Source organism: Prosopis cineraria, unplaced genomic scaffold (assembly GCF_029017545.1).
Source record: "Prosopis cineraria cultivar Desert tree isolate PC_DT_omini unplaced genomic scaffold, ASM2901754v1 PC3, whole genome shotgun sequence".
Lineage (NCBI taxonomy): Eukaryota > Viridiplantae > Streptophyta > Magnoliopsida > Fabales > Fabaceae > Prosopis > Prosopis cineraria.
In genome coordinates, this window is record NW_026555334.1 from 40,110,963 (window position 1) to 40,132,700 (window position 21,738).

The 21,738-nt window shown below is 29.8% G+C and overlaps 2 protein-coding genes across 2 annotated transcripts; both read right to left on the reverse strand.

Annotated features, from left to right (window-relative positions):
• Positions 1 to 2,874: 2,874 nt before the first annotated feature.
• Positions 2,875 to 4,017, reverse strand: LOC129306939 (probable CCR4-associated factor 1 homolog 11). Its single transcript, XM_054947762.1, has one exon. It carries the CDS (start codon positions 3,846 to 3,848, stop codon positions 3,006 to 3,008), a length of 843 nt encoding a protein of 280 aa, XP_054803737.1. The 5' UTR covers positions 3,849 to 4,017; the 3' UTR covers positions 2,875 to 3,005.
• A 14,038-nt stretch (positions 4,018 to 18,055) lies between these two features.
• On the reverse strand, positions 18,056 to 20,902 carry LOC129304721 (ubiquitin-conjugating enzyme E2 variant 1D). The gene is made up of 4 exons (XM_054944482.1): positions 20,710 to 20,902; positions 19,357 to 19,496; positions 18,557 to 18,682; positions 18,056 to 18,412 (listed from the first exon to the last, which is right to left on the reverse strand). The coding sequence occupies exons 1-4, from the start codon at positions 20,741 to 20,743 to the stop codon at positions 18,272 to 18,274; spliced, it is 441 nt and encodes a 146-aa protein (XP_054800457.1). The 5' UTR covers positions 20,744 to 20,902; the 3' UTR covers positions 18,056 to 18,271.
• Positions 20,903 to 21,738: the final 836 nt, after the last annotated feature.

A 21,738-nucleotide genomic window follows, 5' to 3' on the forward strand; every position in this document is an offset into this window, starting at 1 on the left:
GATTCTAATTCTCAGGATAGAAGGTTACCTCGAGGTGAAGATCCGCTTAAGCTTTATAGCACCAACCAGTATAGGATGAAAGAATAAATCTGATTAAGAATATTTGATGCACATCAATGAAAGAATATTCGATTTAGGATTTAAGTTATACTGATCAATGATGATCGCAAGCGATCCAAGGAGAAACTTTGAACAACTAAATGATGCTACTATTTAAAGGACTACAAATAATCAGACAAAAAGCAAGCAAAGACCCTTTTACCTCGTCCTCAAATTCAAAACAAACCAACGAACAATCGTGAATAAATTCATGAAATCCCATACTCTTCTGAATTCTGAACTTCTGCTATAATATAGAATAGAATAGCTTTGCTGGAAAAATAATTTAGGAAGGGGAATCAAAATAAGCAGTCAGCATAAATAAGTTCGCTCGCTAAATCTCTTTTCAAATCCAAAACCTTAAATCGAGCTTTAAAAAACCAACATCTCTTGAACTCCTAAAATTAGAAAGGCAAATGATAAATATATCCCAATATTCCATAGAATCACATCTAAATAGTTGCTACAAGGAATTACTTGTGAAACCGAACAACCAAATAAAATCACAACTATCCGCTCCATATTAAAGAACAGAGGTAAAGCCATCTCGCAACATTATTTGAAAGTTATTGAGGTGATTAACGGGTTCTGACTGGACTTAAAAAGAGGACACATGAGTTCCAAAAATAACCTCTACCAGCTTTCAAAAGCCCTTTCTGTAATCAATTGGTGCAAATCACCCAAAGCAACAACCAAATTTTTCCTTTTCTTTTTAACAGGGTATCCCACCTAACCATGAGCATACATTGACTGAAAACAAAGTACAATCCTAACAAAATCTTAATAGTTAGCAGCTATTAAAAGGCAAAAAATAACAACAACAACAACAACAACAAATATGAAACTTATGACACTTGAAGTATAGGAATGCTAAAGAAAAATCGTGTTAGATCACAACTTTGTGCTGTCAGATCACTATAATAAAAGGTTAGCAACCCTAAAACATCAATAAGACAATAACATTGCTAAGATTCATTGTTAGAAGATTTGGCCAAATGATAAACTGCTTCTTTGTCGCAGCACTTTTAAAATGGAGATAAAAGAGTTGCATCATGGCTAAACAGGCCCCATAATGAAGGAAATCAGGATATGGAAAAGCTATTCATAACTTATGGAAGATTGAACATGGACTCGTCCATATAACGTGCCAAGCAGAAGTCTTTATTTAATCTCCTTGAGATTTAATATCACACAGAACATTATTTTGTCCTCTACCTGGTGAAGCATTTCAATTGACAAACAAGCACACATTCCAAACCACCTGAACCCAACCATTCTCATCCACCAACAAAGCAAAACTTGGACCACTGGTCTTACAATACAGATTTCATAAAGTGAAGAAAGCAAAACCATAATGAAAATCATAAAGCAGCCAGGACACTGTAGGGATTAGATTGTCATAATAGTCATTGTATATACACTATCAATGTTTATTCAGCTACAGTTATCCACCACAGGATATGAATTGCGGTTATTAGAGTTAGCATGTATATCAGAAAATAGGTTCTTTGAAGTATCATGAAACAGCAATTGAAAAATAAAAAGAGTACAGCTAACTATGTCTATATTTGACCTAATGCTACAGACTTTGATGAAAATGAGAATAGCAGCAACATTTGATATCATGATATATCCTTTTAGAAGCAAGAGCTCGGAGATGTGATTGAAATTTCACTATCAGAACCTTGAATACAGTACTAGCCAGCATATCTTTTAAAAGTGTGAATAATCACCTATTCTACGGCCAATCCTTTTTATCTAGTTTAACTCAATAAGAGCTCCCCAAAAAAAAAAAAAATCAACAGATCATTTTATAAGAATCAATGTTACCGGGATTAATAGCACATGATAAGAATTCTTTCAACAACAACAACAACAACAACAACAAAAAATAGCACATAAGAATAATTCTTAGAGAGGGACAAGAATCTAGTCCCAACATTCATCACTTCAATTTTTGCTTTGCTTTTTTTCCCATCCTTTTCAAAGCTTAGTTTAAATGATTCCATAAACTGACACAATTTTTGAGAAAATGCTGATGGCAACAATATTAAAGGAATCAAAGCATTTAACTACATTTCTGTGCTTGAGTTTGACACACTATATTCATAATTCATCGACAAAGATACTTGAGACATGAGACAATGCCCATAACATTATTAAGTCAACAACAAAAATGTCACTCAACAAGCTATCCTCTTCGGCTAAGCATTTTTCTGGGCACAGTTAACAAGTCATTCAAATATACTTTATACGAGAATCAACATAAATTAGCAGACACGTTGATAACATTTAGATGAAACTGAATCTACGACCCAGCTATGCCACTTCAATGCACCATGCCATTCTTGCGTAAAAGTCATTCAAGTACCCCTATCAGGACATGTTATTCTGCTTGGGAAGATGGAAAACAAACTGAAGCCAATAAAAGGCACAATATCTTTTCCTTTGCTGCGTGACAAAAAACAGATTCACATTTTAATAATGAACAAATAAGTGTGAACTAGAAGCACCATGTTGACGTTCTAAGAACACCAAGATAATCCAGAAGACCAGCAGAAGCAAACTGCACTTATCTAACTTAGCTCAAACAATTTTACCTTATCAAGTACAAATCAAACGCATGGATCAACTCACCATCAGTGAATTCATTGCTTGTTCGTTAATGTCATTAATTCATTTTACAGTATCCACATAATACATACTTGTCTCTAATATAACTAAGAGAACAAACAAATCATTAGTAACGAGACATATGAAGTAAAAAAGATCATATGCACGGGCATAGATTCAAAAGAATTAATATTTCCGAATCACATTGATAAGCCAAATGTGTACAAATTTTACTTGATATTAAGAAAGAGGGGTGGGGGAAGAAATCTACAAGCAATAGATTTCATGGAATATCAAAAAACCTCTAGACCATATAAGACGCCGGCATATTTGATTAGCTCATCATCCTTGCCAAAATGAACCTCCCTGATCTTCTGAAATGCATGTAAAGTCAGCAAGCTATCTGAACCAGCCTGATGACTTTTTCCTGTGATTCTTTCCACGCTCAGGGACTTGCAAATTCGGTCTAATCCACCATGGAGGTTGGAACAGAACTTCATCAAGTGCTTCACATCAAAAACCCTGTCCCCGAAAAACACCCTCACAAGACGAAGGAAGTCGTCCAACTCAGTCGGCAATGGCCGTTGAGTCAGCATCTTGACTAAGTATCCGAAGTCATACGCACTGTGAAATGTCACCCAGCTCACATCTTCATTGCACACGAGTCCCGAGGACATCATTAACTCGGCGAATTGTACTGAGTCGATCCCCAGCTCTCTGTTCTTCTCGAAATCTATTCCCTGGCGCCTCAACAACTCAATGGAATCGTGAGCGTGAGCATCGCGAGCCACATCAAAATCTCTGAAATTAAACTCCCAGATGTACAGTTCGCCAGTGCCTAGATTGGGAAGGTTGCCGCTATCATCAGAAAGAGTGAGACCGATCTGGATCAAGTGCAAACGATCAACGTTAGCTTTGAGGACAGCGAAGTGAGCGGTGGGGTTCCGATGTCGGACATTGGGATCACCAGTGTCGGGACGGACGACGACGCCTGGAAACTCGGTGTCCATGGAAATCAAAGGGTATGAATCGATTATTGATCGAATCAATTGAAACTCGGATTCCAGATTGGCGGACCATACTGACCGTACTATGACAGATCTTTGAGGCGACGGGGGCGAGTCGGAGTGGGGCATGGCTTCGGAGCTTTCCACAACAAGCAAATCTGAAACAGAGCTATACTGCCCAGGGCAAAAGAATTACCAGCCTAATATATAAGTCCCAAGCAAAAACGAAACTAGATTGGCCCGAAGAATTCGTTTAGGGTTTGATCACGAAGAAGAGCCGTATGCATAGACTATATGGACATAACTTCACACAAAGAATAAAGGGAAAAATATCAATTGAGGGCTGTTAGAAGTATTTTTATATCAAATAAAAATTTTAAAATTTTAATTTTTTACTATATCTCTTTAATCTTTCATTTCAAATAAATTTTTTTGTTCAAAGAAACACTCAAAATAAATTTTGATAAAAAAATGACTTAATTATTCCTCTTAATGAAAGATAGACAACTAAATAAGAATTAGCTCTCAATGTGTGAATGTATTATTGTCAATTAGAATTAATTTTAATCAAATTTAGATTGCTTGTTATTTACATAGAGTGAACACCTATTAAATTAACTCAATTTTTCAATCTTGTTAAAATTTAAATGTGTAATTATCGATTATGAATTAATTGTTGCCAATATTGAATGACTTGTTGTTTATGTGAGGCAAACAAATGTTTCATTAAACTTGTATTGTCAGTTTTTCAATCTTATTAATTATGAATGTGATGTTGTTAATTATAAATTAGTTGTTATCAAAACTCAAATAACTTATTTAAGCAAGGCAAACACTTGTTCCATTAAATATGTATTGTTAATTTTTTAATCTTGTTAAATTTTAAATACGTTGTTGTCAATTACGAATTAATTATTTTTAAAATCTGAATGGTTTGTTATTTATGCATGATGAATACTTATTCTATTAAGTTTGTATTGTCAATTTTTAATATTGTTAAATTTTGAATATATTATTATCAATCATGAATTGATTGCTGTCAAAATCTGAATAATTTGTTGAGTTATTATTTTATATGGAATGAACACTTATTAATTTAAATTTTAAAAGTATTTCGACAACCCCGCTAAAAAATATTTTTTATCAATGAGGGTGGAGTGAAAAATTAAAATCTTAAGTTTTTTTAATATAAAATACCTTTAATAGTCTTGGCCTTTTTTTATTTATTAAAAAGGAGCGAACAAATCAAGAGGAGATTACAATCAATAAGAGCTACCTAAATGGTTGCTTTCATCATTTACTGCCTCTTGAATTAGAGGTGGTTGATAATCAAAGAAACAAAATTGACCTCTAACCTATAAAAAAGTATAGTCAAGTAGTCTATATATAAATTCAACTCTCTCTATATGAGATTAATAGATAAGCTTCAATTACTATGGTATAAAAGCCTAACATCCTCAAAGATATCATTAAAGGCATGCAACTTGTCACACCTTTGGTAATCATCCCAATAACTTCCTATTTACACCTAAATTATGAATTTAGAGACCCTGACCCAACTCAACTTAATTAACTTTAAAATAATTAAAGAAAATATTTATGAGCCTTAAACACTAAGTTAAAAACATCCACACTCTACCCATGATGAGTGGTTATGATAGAGAAAGTGCTTCCTAAATTTAAGGAAACTGACGATCATGGGGTGTAGCCAAGCTAAGATCATCTATAAATAGAGGAGCTCTCTATCAACAAGGACATTATTAATATTAAGAAACTATCAATCTCAGACTCTATGTCTGTTACTTTATTTTTCTTTTTATCATGTAGTTTTAGTTATTTTTTATTGTACGGTTGGCATAGCCCGCTAGCCTTTTTCTTTAATTAATGCATCTCTGCTTTTTTGCATCTACTTTGTACATCAAGGTATATTTTGACAAAAGGCTAATGACTAGGTTCCTTATGGACAATGGCTCGGTGGTGAATATTCTGTCAGCCCGCATGATAGTCAAGATGGGGCGAGAGGAGCGTGATCTGATGCCAGCTGAGGTATCTGTTGTAGGGTTCACTGGGACAATTGTGGTAACAAAACCTGAGTTTCATGTGTTTGATTAGAAGTCAGGTTCTTCTATCCAATGTTTTAAAACTCAGATCGAACATCAAACCGGAAAGAGCAATGGGTCACGGTTTTTATGGTCTAACCGGTTAGACCGGCGGTCGAACCGGTGATATAAAAATTAAATAAAAAATAAAATTTATATGCACAATTATATAAATAAAACATTAATTTGTCAATGGTGCTTGGGATCTCGACTCCAAAAGCTAGATACTTGGATTGTTAGAGCTAGAGGCAAAGGCATGTTAGTACAAGCTTGTGATCTTAAAGGAAAATATTGGAGCTGGTGGCATGCCGTCATGTCATGACTTACAAGTTTTCGATCTCGATGCTAAAGGTTGGATCTTTAGAGTTGGAGGCAGATATTGGAGGAGAAGTTAGAGATTGAGTTTCGGCCATGAAGGAGAGATTAGAAATTAGAGAATAGAAGAAAAGAGAGAATTAGTGATTAAAGAAGAGAAATTGTGAATCTAAGCAACTCAGCCTAAATTTCTTTTTTTTATTTTTTAGCTTTAAACTTGGTTGACCCGAGTCCGGTCTCCGAGTCAAAGCCGGTTCTCTCAAAACCGGTCGGTTCAATCCAGGGCAACCCGGGTCAAAGGTCAGATTGGTTTAATTGGTTAAACCAGACCGTTTTGTTTAACGGGTGGCGATCGGATCGCCCAATCCAATCCGGTTTTCACGACATTGCTTCTATCCCTTTGAGACTATGTCTCTAGCACACCTCGCGATACCATGCCTAATATTTATTATTCAACCATGAACACTTGCAAACAATCACAATGTATATCCACTATGCGTAAACCTTTGTCCCAACACCATTAAAGCCCCGTGTTGATGACAAAGAATTTTGCAATCGCAAGCGACACATTAATCAATTTACTACTAAATCCACTTAGCCATGAATTGTTCACATCCCATAAAGCCCATCCACAGCCACCACTATTATTTGAAAGAACAGAACCATCCACCTCATGCCTTACCACTCCTTCCCTCCTAACTACTTAAGGTGAAGTATGCTTGATCTCATGGGATAGGAATGGAGTAATGTTCATAAGATCCATATCTAAGCAAGCTCGAAAGTAGCTATATATTACCCTACTGGGAGAGTAAGGTTATCCAGCATCGAAAGCTTTTTTGTACCTATTCACCTAAATGTCCTAGCAAATATATCAAACATAGCCTGACACTCTTTCATTTTTATCAAATAGACCTTCTCTACCCACCAGAAGCTCAATAAAAGGAACATTCATTATAGACCAATTTTCAAACTAGAAGTTAGTTGATCTCCTATTGCCCACTTTTTTCCCTACCCTTCCTTGATTTTTTTTTCCAAACTTCACATATACCTTTCCAACAAAAAGAAGAGTTACGTCTCTTAGTCATATTTAGAACGCTTTCTTCACCATATTTGTACTTAAATCTCAGCACTTTTACTCGTGACACATCTTTATTTCTAGTCAGGTTCTAATAAAGTTTCAACACAAAGACTTCATTTTGTCTTCTCAAATTTTGTCTTCTCAAGGCTTTGACACCCCCAATCCTCCTTTTTTATTTCTTGCAACATACTCCCAAGAGACAAGGTGAACCTTTTGGTCTCATCATCTTCCTCCCATAAGAATTTGCAACTTAATTTTTTGAAGTTGTCTAAAAGCTGCTTAAAAGCTGCTTAGGAAGGATCATAGACTATATATGATAAGAAGGAATCACAGATAAGATTGCTTTAATCAAAGTAGTTCTTCCTATAAAATTGAGAAATTGGCCTCCCCAATTAGATAACTTTTTCTTTATTTTTTCCAGAACTGGTGCAAACAAAAGATGGGAAGCTCTCTTATGTATGAGTGGTATATCCAAATATTTTCCAAGATCAGTGGTAAGTCCCGCACCCATTCTTCTACCTAGTGCATAGCTTCAAGAGAAATTAATATTATTGGAAAAACAAACCTTCGTTTTTGCTTTGTTCATACTATGATCAGAGACATTGCAACAAAGATCCAAACAAGATAAAAGGGCATCTACTTGGTCGGTAGTTGCTTCACCAAAGAGGATCAAATCATTCACAAAGAAAAGGTGAGAGATTTTAGGACCTCCTGCAGAAAGCTGAATTAATATCCACAGGTCATTTGCTACTATGGCAAGGATAAAATGGTTCAGTCTTTCCATACATAATGTGAAAACATAGGGGGAATAGGGTCCCCTTGCCTAATGCCTTTAGTCGGTTTGAATTTTTCAATAGGACAATCATTCCACGGCACTTAAAGTGAAGAACTTTGAATACGTGCCATAAATGCATGTTGAGGAGCTGGGGGTAAACTAATAAGCTTCACAGTGTCATTGATGAATGTCCATTCCACCCTATCATGAGTGTCCTCGATATCAACTTTAACCACCATCATTCATTTCTTTTTCTTAGTGAACTTCATGGTGTGCATGACTTTTTGAACAATGATTATATCATCACCACTCTGCCTTCCTGTGATGAAACTTCATTAATGCTGACCAACCAGCTTGTCCATGATAGGCTTAAGCCTTCAGTTGAGAACTTTAGGCAAAATTTTATAACTAACTTTGCAAAGAGAGATGGATCTAAAGTCTTTAATCATCTCTGGAACCTCTACCTTAGTAATTAATACCAAAGGAGTATCATTAACTTCTTCAATGCTAGCAGGATTTGTGAAAAATTCTTTTCACAAGCATGCAAACATCCTCATCAATGATATACCAATAATCTTAATAAAATCATTGCTTAATTAAAAAAAAGCAGAAAAACCTCAAGTGATTGGCCGAAAGGCTGTACTGCCAAATCATATATTGTTGAATGTGATTTAACTGTCCAGTTTATTTGACCGATCATGGCCTAACGCGCAATCGTTCTTAAAGAATTATTATATTTCTTTTATTTTTGGATAAAGATATTTCCTCATTTATTTTCACCTTACTAAACTCATTATAGATAAATTTACAACTGAATAATATGTTAAATTAATAGACATTACTATACCAAAACATTAATATATATCAATATACATTGTTAAGCATTTGAATCCTCTCTCTCTCTCTCTCTCTCTCTCTCTCTCTCAATTTAGTTAATGAATGATTTTGTTTAAAAAAATATAGAGTTGTAGACCAATAATAAAAAGTGGGTGTGAGGCTTACCATTAAAAATTGTGAGTGTAGAACCTACATTTATGAATTTTAAAAATTTAGACAAGATATAAAAAATAATAAGATTTTTATATTTTAAAAGATCATATAGGATTAGTAAAAATTAACAATGTATATAAGATTTTCAACAAAAATAATAGGTGTTAGATATATAAAGAAATTATTAATGGTAAAAAAGTAGATGTAGGACTTATAATTTTAAATTATTAATTAATTTAAAAATTTTAATTTTTAAAAAATTAGTCAATGGATGATTTTGTTAAAATAATATATATAGTTGTAGTACTTGTGGTAAAAAAAAAGTGGATGTGAAATCTATCATTAAAAAAATGTTGACATGAAACCTACGTTTGTAAATGTTAACATTTGAGGCAAAGAGTAAAAAATAATAATATTTTTATATTTTAAACGATCATATAGGATCTACATTGAAGGTGAATATAAAATTTTTGATAAAAAATAATAGGTGTTAAATATATAATAAAATTTATTTGGAGATAATAATACAGTTTAGATAAAAATATTATAATATATATTTATTGTTAACACATGGTAATAAATCATGAAATAATTTGTGCAAGAATATATAAAACAAGTTTTTATTCATATTCTCCAAATGTATAAAGTATAAAATTAATTATTATATTATTTATATGTGAAAGTAGATTATGGTTTGAAAACAAAAAATTAATGTAATGATGTGCTTCAAGTATGAGCAAAAAAAAAAATTAGGCCTCAAGTTAATTTATATAGAATGATGATTAGATAAAATATAGAAAATGTTATCATATTTTTATTTAAATTCAATGATAAGTAATTGATATTTTGGATAATGAAAATTTTAATTTACCAAATTTGTTTTAATTATTAATTTAGTTCCTCAAGTTTAATTTTTATTGATTTATCTTCTTATATTTTTTTAAATTATCATGAGTCCTTTAAGTTTTAAAATATAAATTAACTCTTAAACTAATATGTAAAATATATTGATGATCTAACATGTACATATAATTTAATGAAAACAAATTAACTTTAAAAATTAACTAATTTTTTTATATAATCCCTTATAATTTTATTTACTATATTATTTTTTAAAAAAATTTAGAGTTTGTTTTTCACTTAAATAATTATACTTTTTTTAACTAATTTATGTGACTGACATCAATATTCTACTACCAATGTCAATAAATGTAATAATGCTGCCCCCCTTTTAAATAATTAGAACTAAATTGATAATCAAAATAAACTTAAAAAATTAAATTGTTAAAAATTAAACTTGAAAGACTAAAGTTATAATTGAAACAAACTTGGTGGAATAAAAGTTGCATTATCCATGTATTTTTTTATAAAACTTGGTGGAATAAAACTTGAAAAAATGATAGTGATTACATCTCAAAAGATTAAAAATGTTTTATATTTTTTAACATCTAACTTCTTAAAAAAATACTTTACATTTTTTAATGGAGGAAGTAATTATAAAATATATTGATAACTTAACATGCATATGAAATTTAATGAAAACAAATTAACTTTCAAATTAATTAATTTTTACCAATATAATCTCTTATAATATGGTTTTACTATTTTTTTAAAAAAATTAGAGTTTGTTTTGTACTTAAATAATTATGCTTTTTTCATCAATTTATATGATTGACATTAATATTTTGTTATTAATGTCAATAAATTTTAATAATGCTATATTTTTTTAAAATAATAAGGACTAAATTGATAATTAAAATAACTATAAAAAATCAAATTTAAGAGATTAAGTCCATACTTGAAACAAACTTGACAGAATGTTACAATATCTATTTTTTTTATAAATTAGATTTTTTTTTGGGTAAAAAAACATTTTTTATTATTTTGCCGGCCAGTTAGTTTAAAACTGCGAGATGACCCGTTGGCCGTCACCTTACTGTGGAATTTACAAAACAGAAAAGCTATTTTGAGTCATATTCGACACAAAAAATGAAAATTTAATTAAATACAACGTATTAGAAAGGGAAATTACAGTGAAAGACTTCTGAAGCATTTTATTTACAAAAAGTGACCATATGATTTTGAATTCACTCTACAAGATCAAGAGATTAAAATATAATTAAATTTTAGTATAAAAAAATAATATTATTCCTCATTTTTTTAAAATTCTCTCACTACCACCAATAGTTGGAGTTTCAGCACCCATGGCCGAATCTTCCTTGCTAGATTGGTGGGCAAACAAATTAAATTTTTTTAGGATAGCTGGAGGGTTTTGAATCCACAACCCCTTGACCACTTAAAGGATATTTAGTCACTGGACAAACAATTCCTTTCACATATATAGTACATATATATATATATATATATATATATAATTTTGTTTTTATTTTTCATGTCAAGATTTATTAGAAGTTTTATGATCGCTTGTCATGTTGTAAATGACTACTTGTTAAATTACTAATAAAACTTGTTAAAAAATTTAACAAATAATCATTTGTGAAATGACAAGTCTTATTGTAAATGCCAAGATTTATTTTTATTACCAGTAATGAAATGTTCCCATTGATAATTTAACAAATACTCATTTGTAAAATAACAAGTCTTGTTACTAATTTTAAAAACTTCTCTTAATAATTTAATAAACAAGTCCTTATTAGTAATTTAATAAGTAATTATTTGTAGAATAACAAGTTCCTTTATTAGATTTGAAAATTTCTCTTAATAAAATGACAAGTAAACTTTAATCAAATAACAAGTTTACGTAAGCTTTTGACATATAAAATTTTAGTAATAACAACAAATAAATATTTATAAAAGTCATTTCATATTAAATTTCTTTCACAATTTATTATTGATAATTTAATAAGTAACCATTTGTAAAATGACAATCTCATTGCTAACTTTAAAAATTTCTCTTGATAATTTAACAAATAAGTCTCTATTGATAATTTAACAAGTAACTATTTGTAAAATGATAAATTCTGTTATTGGCTTTGAAAATTTCACTTAATAATTTAACATGTAAATTTTACTAAAATAATAAATTCATATAAGTTTTTGACAATAACAACAAATAAATATTTATAAAAACTACTCCATATTAAATTTATTTAACAAATTTCAATTGTTAATTTGACAAGTAATCACTTGTGAAATGACAAGTCTCTCTGTTAGTTTTAAAAAATTTTCTTAATAACTTGATAAGTAAATTTTAATAAAATAATAAAATTCTTATAAGCTTTTGACGTATAAGTTTTTGGTAATAAAAACAAGTAAACATTTATAAAAATTACTTTATATTAAATTTATTTAACAAGTCTTCATTGTTAATTTAACAAGTAATTATTTGTACAATAATAAGTCCCATTTCTAATTTTAAAATTTTCTCTTAATAATTTGACAAGTAAATTTTAGTAAAATAACAAATTTATATAAGCTTTTAACATGTAAGCTTTTAGTAATAAAAACAAGTAAACATTTATAAAAATCAGTGCATGTTAAATTTTTTAACAAGTCCCATTTGTAATTTAATAAATCACTATTTATAAAATGACAAATAATCATTAAACTCTTAATAAGTATTGGCATCGAAAGTGAAAACAAAGTTATACATATAAAAATTTGTATTATATAATTAAAAGAAATTACTAACCTAGTGACTAACTTTTTTTTTGGTGGCCAAGAAAGACTTGAATTCAAACACCCTCAATCACTTAAAAAAATAATAATAATTTGTCTCCCTTGCTAGTTTGGTAATTGGTGCCGGAGCTCCGACAACCAGTGATAGTACGATAATTTTTTTTAAATAAAAGGTGATTTTATCTTTTTAAACTAAAATTTAATTATATTTTAATTCCTTAATTCTATAGAATGAGTTTGGAATCATTTAATTATTTTCTATAAATAAAATGCTCCAGACGTCTTTTGTTGTGATTGTCCCCATTAGAAATTATAAACTATTTATCACGGCGCTATAACGAACTAAAGTCGATTGATATTTGATAGTTAAACTTTCAAAATATGTTTGACACAGAGGCGATCAATTTGTGTGTGTGTGTGTGTGTTTTTTTTTTTTTTTTTTCCTAGGAGGCTGGGCAAACCGCAAGCCAGTGCTAAGTTTGACCTGCGTCTCATACCCTTATGGCGTTCTTTATTAAATTTTATTTTTTTAAACGACTCCTAACTAAATAATAATTGAAGATGTATTTCTAATGTTTAATTTACACGTGATAAATACAAAATGACCAATTTAATAATGCGATTTAAAAACAAGTTAGTTGCAATTTTAAAATATATCTACAAGATAGTATATATTTATTTTATTAAACATAAAACTTAACTTATATGATTAATCTGTATATATAAGATGTATACATTTAAGTTTTTTTTTTTGAAAAATTTAAATTTTGAATACACTCTTCTCATATTATTTGTATTTATAATCATAAACAGGAAGAATAACTCGCAATCAACTTGGCATATATTTTGTGCATCTTTATTTATGAACATGTGCAAAGGATGGATTTCGTACATGAATTATTTTTAAAATAATGAGAAATATATATAAAAATATAAGATAAATGCATTTCTCATTTATTTTAAGGTCACATGACAATGTGGACCCTAAATTATAGGGTCAAGGATAATTTAAATTCTAAAATCATATTTGATACATTTTAAATCAAAACAATTAAAACTTAAAACAATCCAACCTCTAATGTCAATTTTGAACAAATGACTGCTTATATGTGGACCTAAAATTATGGGCCTGTTTGGTTTTTCATTTCTTGTTTTTAAATAATATTTTATAATATAGTTTTTAAAATTTTAAAAAAAAACAAAATGAAATGAAAATTTATTTAGTTATATCAATTTAAAAATAATTTTAAAATTAAAAAGAGAATTGATAGTGATAGTTATAAACAGTTAATGATGATGATTAATAATAAAAATTAATTAAGATAATTATAATTTTCAATAACCAAATGTAGTATATTTAAAAATAAGAAAAATAAAAAGAAAATAACTTGAAGTAGTCTCTATTTTTTTAGTTTTTAAAAAGAAAGAATGAAAATAGTTTTAAAACAATTAAATAAAAAAAACTTATTCAAATAAATTTGTAATTTTTTTTATTTTTAAAAACAAAAAACAAACAAGCTCTATATCTCCCCCATCTCCTTCCCCTCGTCGATCTGAAAAGTTGTAGATCTAGAATGAAGTCGCCGACCTCTGTTGCCACTGCGTAGATTTGATTTAACACATAACACTCACACTAATTCAACATTCTAAATATCTCAAAGAAGCTAGTCTTAAGATTTACAAATGATAACAAAAACAAGGAGGAAGAGAAGAAGGATTTAGCAAATAAAGCTCATAACCCCCTAGTTTGCCAGCCAAAGAATCAAACCCACTCTGAAGCTCAATTATCTCCTTCACATTCTCCAGTGCTCTTCCACTCAGTCAACGCCATGAATATCCTGATCTCGTTGCCGTTAATGTTCACCTCCTCCTTCATAAAGAAGCCGTTTATGATGATTCTGCAGACGGAGCCACTCTAAAAAACGCAAAGGCTGTTGGTGCTGAACCCAAGAGAGCAAGAGAGGGAGGTGGCGCAGAAGTGAAGAAGCTCGTTGCCATCAACCAGGCAACGAGGGTGCTTCTTCTGGAGCTCGCTAGCTCTTATCTTTGCACTCTCTCTATATATACTCTTCGAATCAAGCTTGCATTTTTTCGAGTGTTGTGCACTTTCAGAACGTTGTCTATTATTCTTGAACAATAGCACTGCTTCTGCTTGTTCTTCTCTAGCTTCACCCAGCTTGTTCTGCATATTATCTCCACTACTTTTGAAAAGAAGAAGCAACCAAGCAGAGTGAGAAGAGAGAGAAACGAAGGGAGGGGAGCGAGGGAGAGAGAATTTATTGAACCAAACCATAGGGTTACATTATCCAAAATTTAATTATTCAGAATTTAAAATGCAGTAAATATGAGTTTACAAAGCAAATCATTTTTAAATTTATAGTTTAAAGTACATATTATCATTTAACTTTTTACTCTGAGAATATTTTTCTACCTCCTAAATGTTAAAATAATTGGAATTGAATCTCCTTTACCTCGTGATTTTCTCGTGTGTCTTCTTTTCCTTCTAGTTTTAACAAAGCAATTCATCTTATTTCTCACTTTTATACTTTGATTGGCGTTAAAAGATGAAAAAGAGTTCACATTTCTGCTGACCCGGGATTATTGACAGAGTGCACATAAAACACGATGGTACTTACATCTAACAAACCCACCTACATTAATTACATCATCCTATAAGCATATTTTATTCATAAGTTACTTATATTATTTTCATCAAAAAAAAATTTAAATTTTATTAACCGTTTAAAAATTCAACAAATTTTTAACTTTACCCTTATTAAGTATATACATTTGAAAAATAAAATACTTTGTCATCTAGTAACCATTCTCAATATTTAATAGAGACAAAAAAAAGTAAAAATAGACATAATAATATTTGAAATATTTTATAAATAGAATCAGAAAAAATATTTTTTTTAATACCTATAAATAGGAGTAAAAGAGTATTAAGCTTTAAGGTTTAGTGTTTATTCAGGTAAATTACATTTGGCATCTAGAAAGCACATTCTAACATGAAATGTTAAAAGCTATTTGAATACCACATGGTTAGAAAAATGTGCTTTTTGAAAGTACCTTTTAAAGTGGGTTGGATGTGGATTTAGCAAAATAACTTAGGAAAGGATTTGAAAAGTGGATTTAAAAAGTGAAATGTTATTTAACCATATTACCCCTTTAATCTATTATTCTTTTATTTACAAAATATTGTTAATTCATTAAAAATATAATCATCATTTAAATAATAATGAAGGTTTTGTCTAGTTGGTTAAACTTTTTTTATAAAAATTATCATATATTTCTCCGTTAAAAAATATAAGGCATTTTTAGTCGAATTTCACCCTCAATAAAGTTGTCACTTATTTTTAAACTAACCCTATTTTTTTATATTTACCTATTAAATACGCTACAATAAATATAAAATCATTCATTCATAACAGTACTTTTGAAAAAAATAATAATTATACATCAAAAAATTAAAAATATTTTACATTTTTGAATATTTAAATTTTTAAAAAATGTCTTACATTTTTTAATGAAAGGAGTATATATATATATTTTTTTTTTTGAATCATATAATTTTCAATATTAATGTACTTCCTCCTATCTTTATTATAAGACACTTTTAACCATTTTATGTATTGTAAGAAAAGTTAATCTTTTTTTATATTATTAAAAAGTAAGATATACCGTCATTTTTATTCTTGATTTTGAATAATAATAAAACTATATTAAATACCTTCACCTTAATTAAAAAGGGATGAAATTAAAAAAGTGATTTAATTATTACAAATATCATATATTTTAAATCAAAAATTACATTTAAAATATGTCTTATAAATCAAATATGTCTTAATAATAAAATATCCTGTATTTACCGTAGGGAGTGGTTGAATTATTTATTATTTAATTTTTCAATATATGAAGCTTTATATTTTTTTAATTTTATTATTTAAAATATCAATCTTATATATTTAAAATTTTATCACATTTTTCAAACATTTCAAATATATTACATTGGTATAATAAAAATTATAAATTATTATAAATCAATATCTTATTTAATAATTTTACATTAAAAAACATATTTTACTAACACAATCCAAACAACTATTAGTTTATCAAAATAACTTTTTTAAAAAAATATAGTCAAACATAAATTTTGTTATAATTCTTCACATTCACTATATTAATTTTTGTCAAATAAACTTTTGACAAGCCAACATTTGATAAATAAAAAATCAAACATGCAGTTAATCATAATTCATCTTTGAAAATCATTTGAGCATCTACAAGGACATCTGCATATTATTTGTAGGCATTTTAGTCTTCTCCAATAATATAAGTCTAATTTTTAATAAGTACTTACTCTTATTCCATTTATAAATTACATTCTAAAATGTTTATTTAGTTTTCTTTTATAAATTACATTCTAAAATGTTTATTTAGTTTTCTTTATAAATTATGGTGCAATTTTTTAAATAATATTTTAAAAGCATTTTTATAATTACTCTTCATGAAAAAAATATGATATTACTTTTTAAATTTGTTATAGAGACATATTTAAAATTTTATATATTTTTACTTTTTATATATATTTTTTATATTAATATTGATTAAATTGATAAAAATGACTTATGAAAAATATACACTTTCAATCTCAGAAACTGAATAATAGGAAGCCCGGGGAGCCGAGAGACCGAGAATGGGTGGAAGGGACAATCATGTCATGTCATACCATTTACTTGCGGAATTTAATTCATACACTTCCTCTCTGGGAAAAAATAAAATAAAATAAAATAAAATAAAATAAAACTTAATCTAAAACCTATCAGGAAAATAAAAGCCCAATCCCAATGTACACGCCCAAACGGCTAAGGTCATTTTCCTTTTAGCTCCAACTCACTTTGAATGCAGAATGCAAGCAAACATGGAAGAAAGAAAGAGACGAGTTTGGTGCTCAACACTATGATAAAATTTAAACCATCCAAATATTATTATATATTTATTAAAATAAAAATTTAAAAATAATTTTAATAAGTTTTTTATTTTTAATGTAGTCTAAATTTAATTTGAAAAATCTAATTTAAAATCAAAACTTTTATAATTACTATATACTAGCCAGATATACTCTACACAATCTAAATTAACATTAGATTAAATCTAAATTGTGCAAAATACATATAAATAGTTAATATATATCAATTACAAAAATTTTAATATTAAATTAGATACTACAAATTAAATATAAACCATATTAAAAATAAAAAAATTATTAAAATTATTTATAATTTTTAGAAATTTATTTCAAAAATATAATATATAATAATAATTTAAATCTGGATGGTTTGGATTAAAATCTGAATGGTTTAGATCTCATCAAAGTAATGAACACTCAGACCGGGTCTAGAAAGAGACAGACTAGAAGCGCGTAAACAATGATAAGTGATTAAAACCTAAGCAGGCGCCTTTAAATATTTGACACCGATAATATCCCATAAATCAAACAGCATCCTTGAACACAGTTGATAAATTAAGAGAGAACAAATCTGGAGCCACGGTGAGATAAAGATCTTTAGGGGATTCCCCTACATGTTTCTGGACAAAGCATTACACACTATATATTGCATATTGCAAATGCAACACGATCTGATCTGTACGATTAAAAGTAGGTACCTTCTGGAGGTTGCACCAGCTTCCGGTTATGTTGAGCTGCCATTTCCTTCTTCAACTGGGTCAGTATATCCTCCATGGTGTACTCTCGTTGCCAATTTGCCAGAAGACCAAATTTCTTTGGTTCAACCTGATTCAATTGCACGTCTTAAAATCTTGGCGCCCAGGTAATTTGTTATCAAGTTTGCAAAATGAATGGTGGTTACACCAAAGCATGTGCCTGCTTAAAATATATGAGCAAAAAGCATAAAAAATGAATATATAAAACTAATACCACTCCAGTTTCATGATTAACACAAGTCATATTGATACGAGAATGAAATCGAACACTTGGGGGCTTCTCTGGATAATCTTTATCACAGAAGAGCTTCAATTGATAAATTCTTCCTTCATGTACGGTCTGAAAGAGAGAGAAAAACACTCAGCATCTTAATTACAAATAAAACACAGAAAATATATAGCAAGCCCATACTTATACAAAGGAAGGACAATTATCCAAACTCCAGATTTGTTCATAGCTGGTGCAAAGATGCTACATTGCCAAAGATTTCAACGGACAAAAGAATGGCCATCTATAGATGACAGCTTCAGCTTCATGCTATGAAGCCAAAAGCGCTTCTATTGAAAGCAAAATATAATTATAGAAGTGCATAAACTCACCAACTGCAGTTTACTTCCAGTCAATATCATGAATGCTAGAGGTGAAATCTTGTAGCAGTGAGCTATATTGGCCAAGATTCTTGGGTGCATAAACTTACCAACGGTGAACCACATGTACTGTGTGTGTGTGTATGCATTAGTTTATACACAAGTCCATCTAATCCAACTCTTGAAACTGACACAGTAACTAGAAAGTTAAACTTATGCGCAGATTAAAAGTATGTGCAACGAAGCACACAATACATGTCCATGAAATTAGGAACGCTTTTCTAGAATGCAGAATTTTTCGCATGAGCTGGTGGTGATAAATAAATCAGTCACTGCATGAATGCTTAATTGTTTAAATAAAAAAATATCAGACTTTACAAACTCATAAATAAAAATAAATATAAACGGTGTGACAGAAATGTTTACATTATGAGGACCAATAATGGTGCCAGTCCAAGAGCGCATGTAAATGTCATCACCGTCATCCATTCCATAGCTCACTGTGCCATCTCCAATACCTTTTTCTCCCCGTTCCAGTTCCTCCAGCAATCTGAAATTTCTTGGTACTGCATTGAGATGGCATGCATTTAACAACACAAACTTAAACATGTGGCTAGAAATCATATAATCATATTTTCACACGTACGACCACTGCCAAACTTAAGATTAGATGCATGTTACCATGACCAATTTCAATGATGACAAGGAAATTGGTGTATTCAACCCTTTCTACAAAATTTAACACAAAAAGGCCCCTCCAAGTGGTTTGATAGCACAAAAACCAATAATGTTCAATGGTATGCATAATTTATTTCAGAATATATTTTCTGATACCTATGATAGATGATCACCCTTAACCAGTATATGCGACCTTTTTTTCCAACTCCACAAGACTTGCATAAATATCGGACCAAAGAATTCGTTGCCAACAAATCCCATGAGAGGTGATAAAATATATACTCCAGGTGATCCGGTGACTTTTCATCGATTAAATATTTGCAAGGATAAGAAAATAAGAATAAAGAACATTTCCAGTGCCTTAATTTACTAAAAGAAAGGAGAGCGAGACGATTGGCTAAAGCTAGATCTGGAGAGATTTTGAACAGGATTGCCTTTCTTTCTTTCTTGTTTTCCCGGTGTTAGAGGGAGCTCAACGCCTCGAGAGGATACAAACAAGATTGTCTTTCTAATTTTACGTTTCAGCGCATAGTGCTGGGGAATGGGCAGAGCCAAGCAGTGGCCATTACTTCAACCCATCAGTACCGTGCCATAACCTCAGCAAGTGATGGTTACATAACGTCAAACTGGCGCATACAGTCTAAACCAGAAGATATACAGTCCAGAGGAACATCCAGAACCATTTAAGTGCAATGTCAAAAAGTCTTGAGAAATGGCTGTGCATCATTGCCGCATATAGCCAGGCAAGGAACTGGTAATTGGTGTATCCATAAAATACAAACCAAGATTTTTGCAAAATTCACCAGCCATAGTAAACTAGACTGAAGACTGCGGTTATCAAATAAAAATTACACGTTATTTACATGATCGTGGTGCAAAGAAAAATGGGGAAAACTGAACGAGGACGGACATGGATAAATGGGGAGGGCGGAGAGAAATTCAGAAAACATGAAAACAAAAATAACTGTGTTTACGGTCAGCGGCAACAAGGGAAAAACAGAATTCATCTACCGAATAAATAATTTAAAAGAAACAAGAAAGGAAAAAAGGCTGATAAGGATAAAAAGCAGGTAAGAACAAGATCTCAGGTCTGCAACTCACCCACTACACTAGATCCTGATGAGCCAAGCGTCATAGATACCTAGCAGATATTTTCACTGCTGTGGGTGTCGTGGATCTGATCAAACTATCAGAATTCCTTGTAGGATAGAGTAGAGATATGAGAGGAGGTCGAGTTTGAGCGAAGGAGAATCTGGCTGGAGAAAAGCTACGACGGCAATTATGGGAATGAAAGAAGACAAGGGTAAGGGGGTTTTCACCAGTAAACGGGTAATAATTGGAATTTCAAAGTATGAGTGGACTTCAATGACCGGCCCACCTTGGCCCTTGGCCCATTGTCTAAGGCACTAGCAGTTTGTTTTCTTAACCATTCGATGGACATATTATTAATGTAAATGTAAAGTTTGTTTTCTTATTGAGTCGATATACACATTATTAATGTAAATATAAATGTGATCCCTCCGCTTAGTATTATAATTTATAAAATATTTTTAATTGAATTATTGAAAAGAAAAATAATAATAAAATTTTTGAATTATATAAATGACAATCTAGTTTTTTAAAATATTATAATTTTACTGAAATATTTAAGAAATTTTATATCAATAAATTTTAAATTAAAAAAATTATTTTACCCTTATTGATATGCATGTTGTAAATTTTTATTCAATTTTTATAATTCTTTAAATAAAAGTTATTATTTTTTGAATAAAAATTGTAATTAGAGTTTGTTGTTTTGCAAGCTTGTTTTTCAGTAACAAAAATTATACTTAATAAATTATAATTTTTTGTTAATTTTTTATGATTCACAAGATAAAAATTATTGTTTTTTAGGCAAAAGTTATAAGAAAAGTTTATTTTCAATAACAAAAATTATTTTTTTTAGGCAAAAGTTATAATCAAAGTTTGTTTTTAATAACAAAAATTATACATGTTATGATTTTCTATTCAACTATCGTGATTAATAAAACAAACGTTATTATTTTTTAAGTAAAAGTTATGACTGGGACTTATTATTTTTGATAATGATAAAATAATTATTTTATTTTAAAATTTTTAATAAAAAAATTG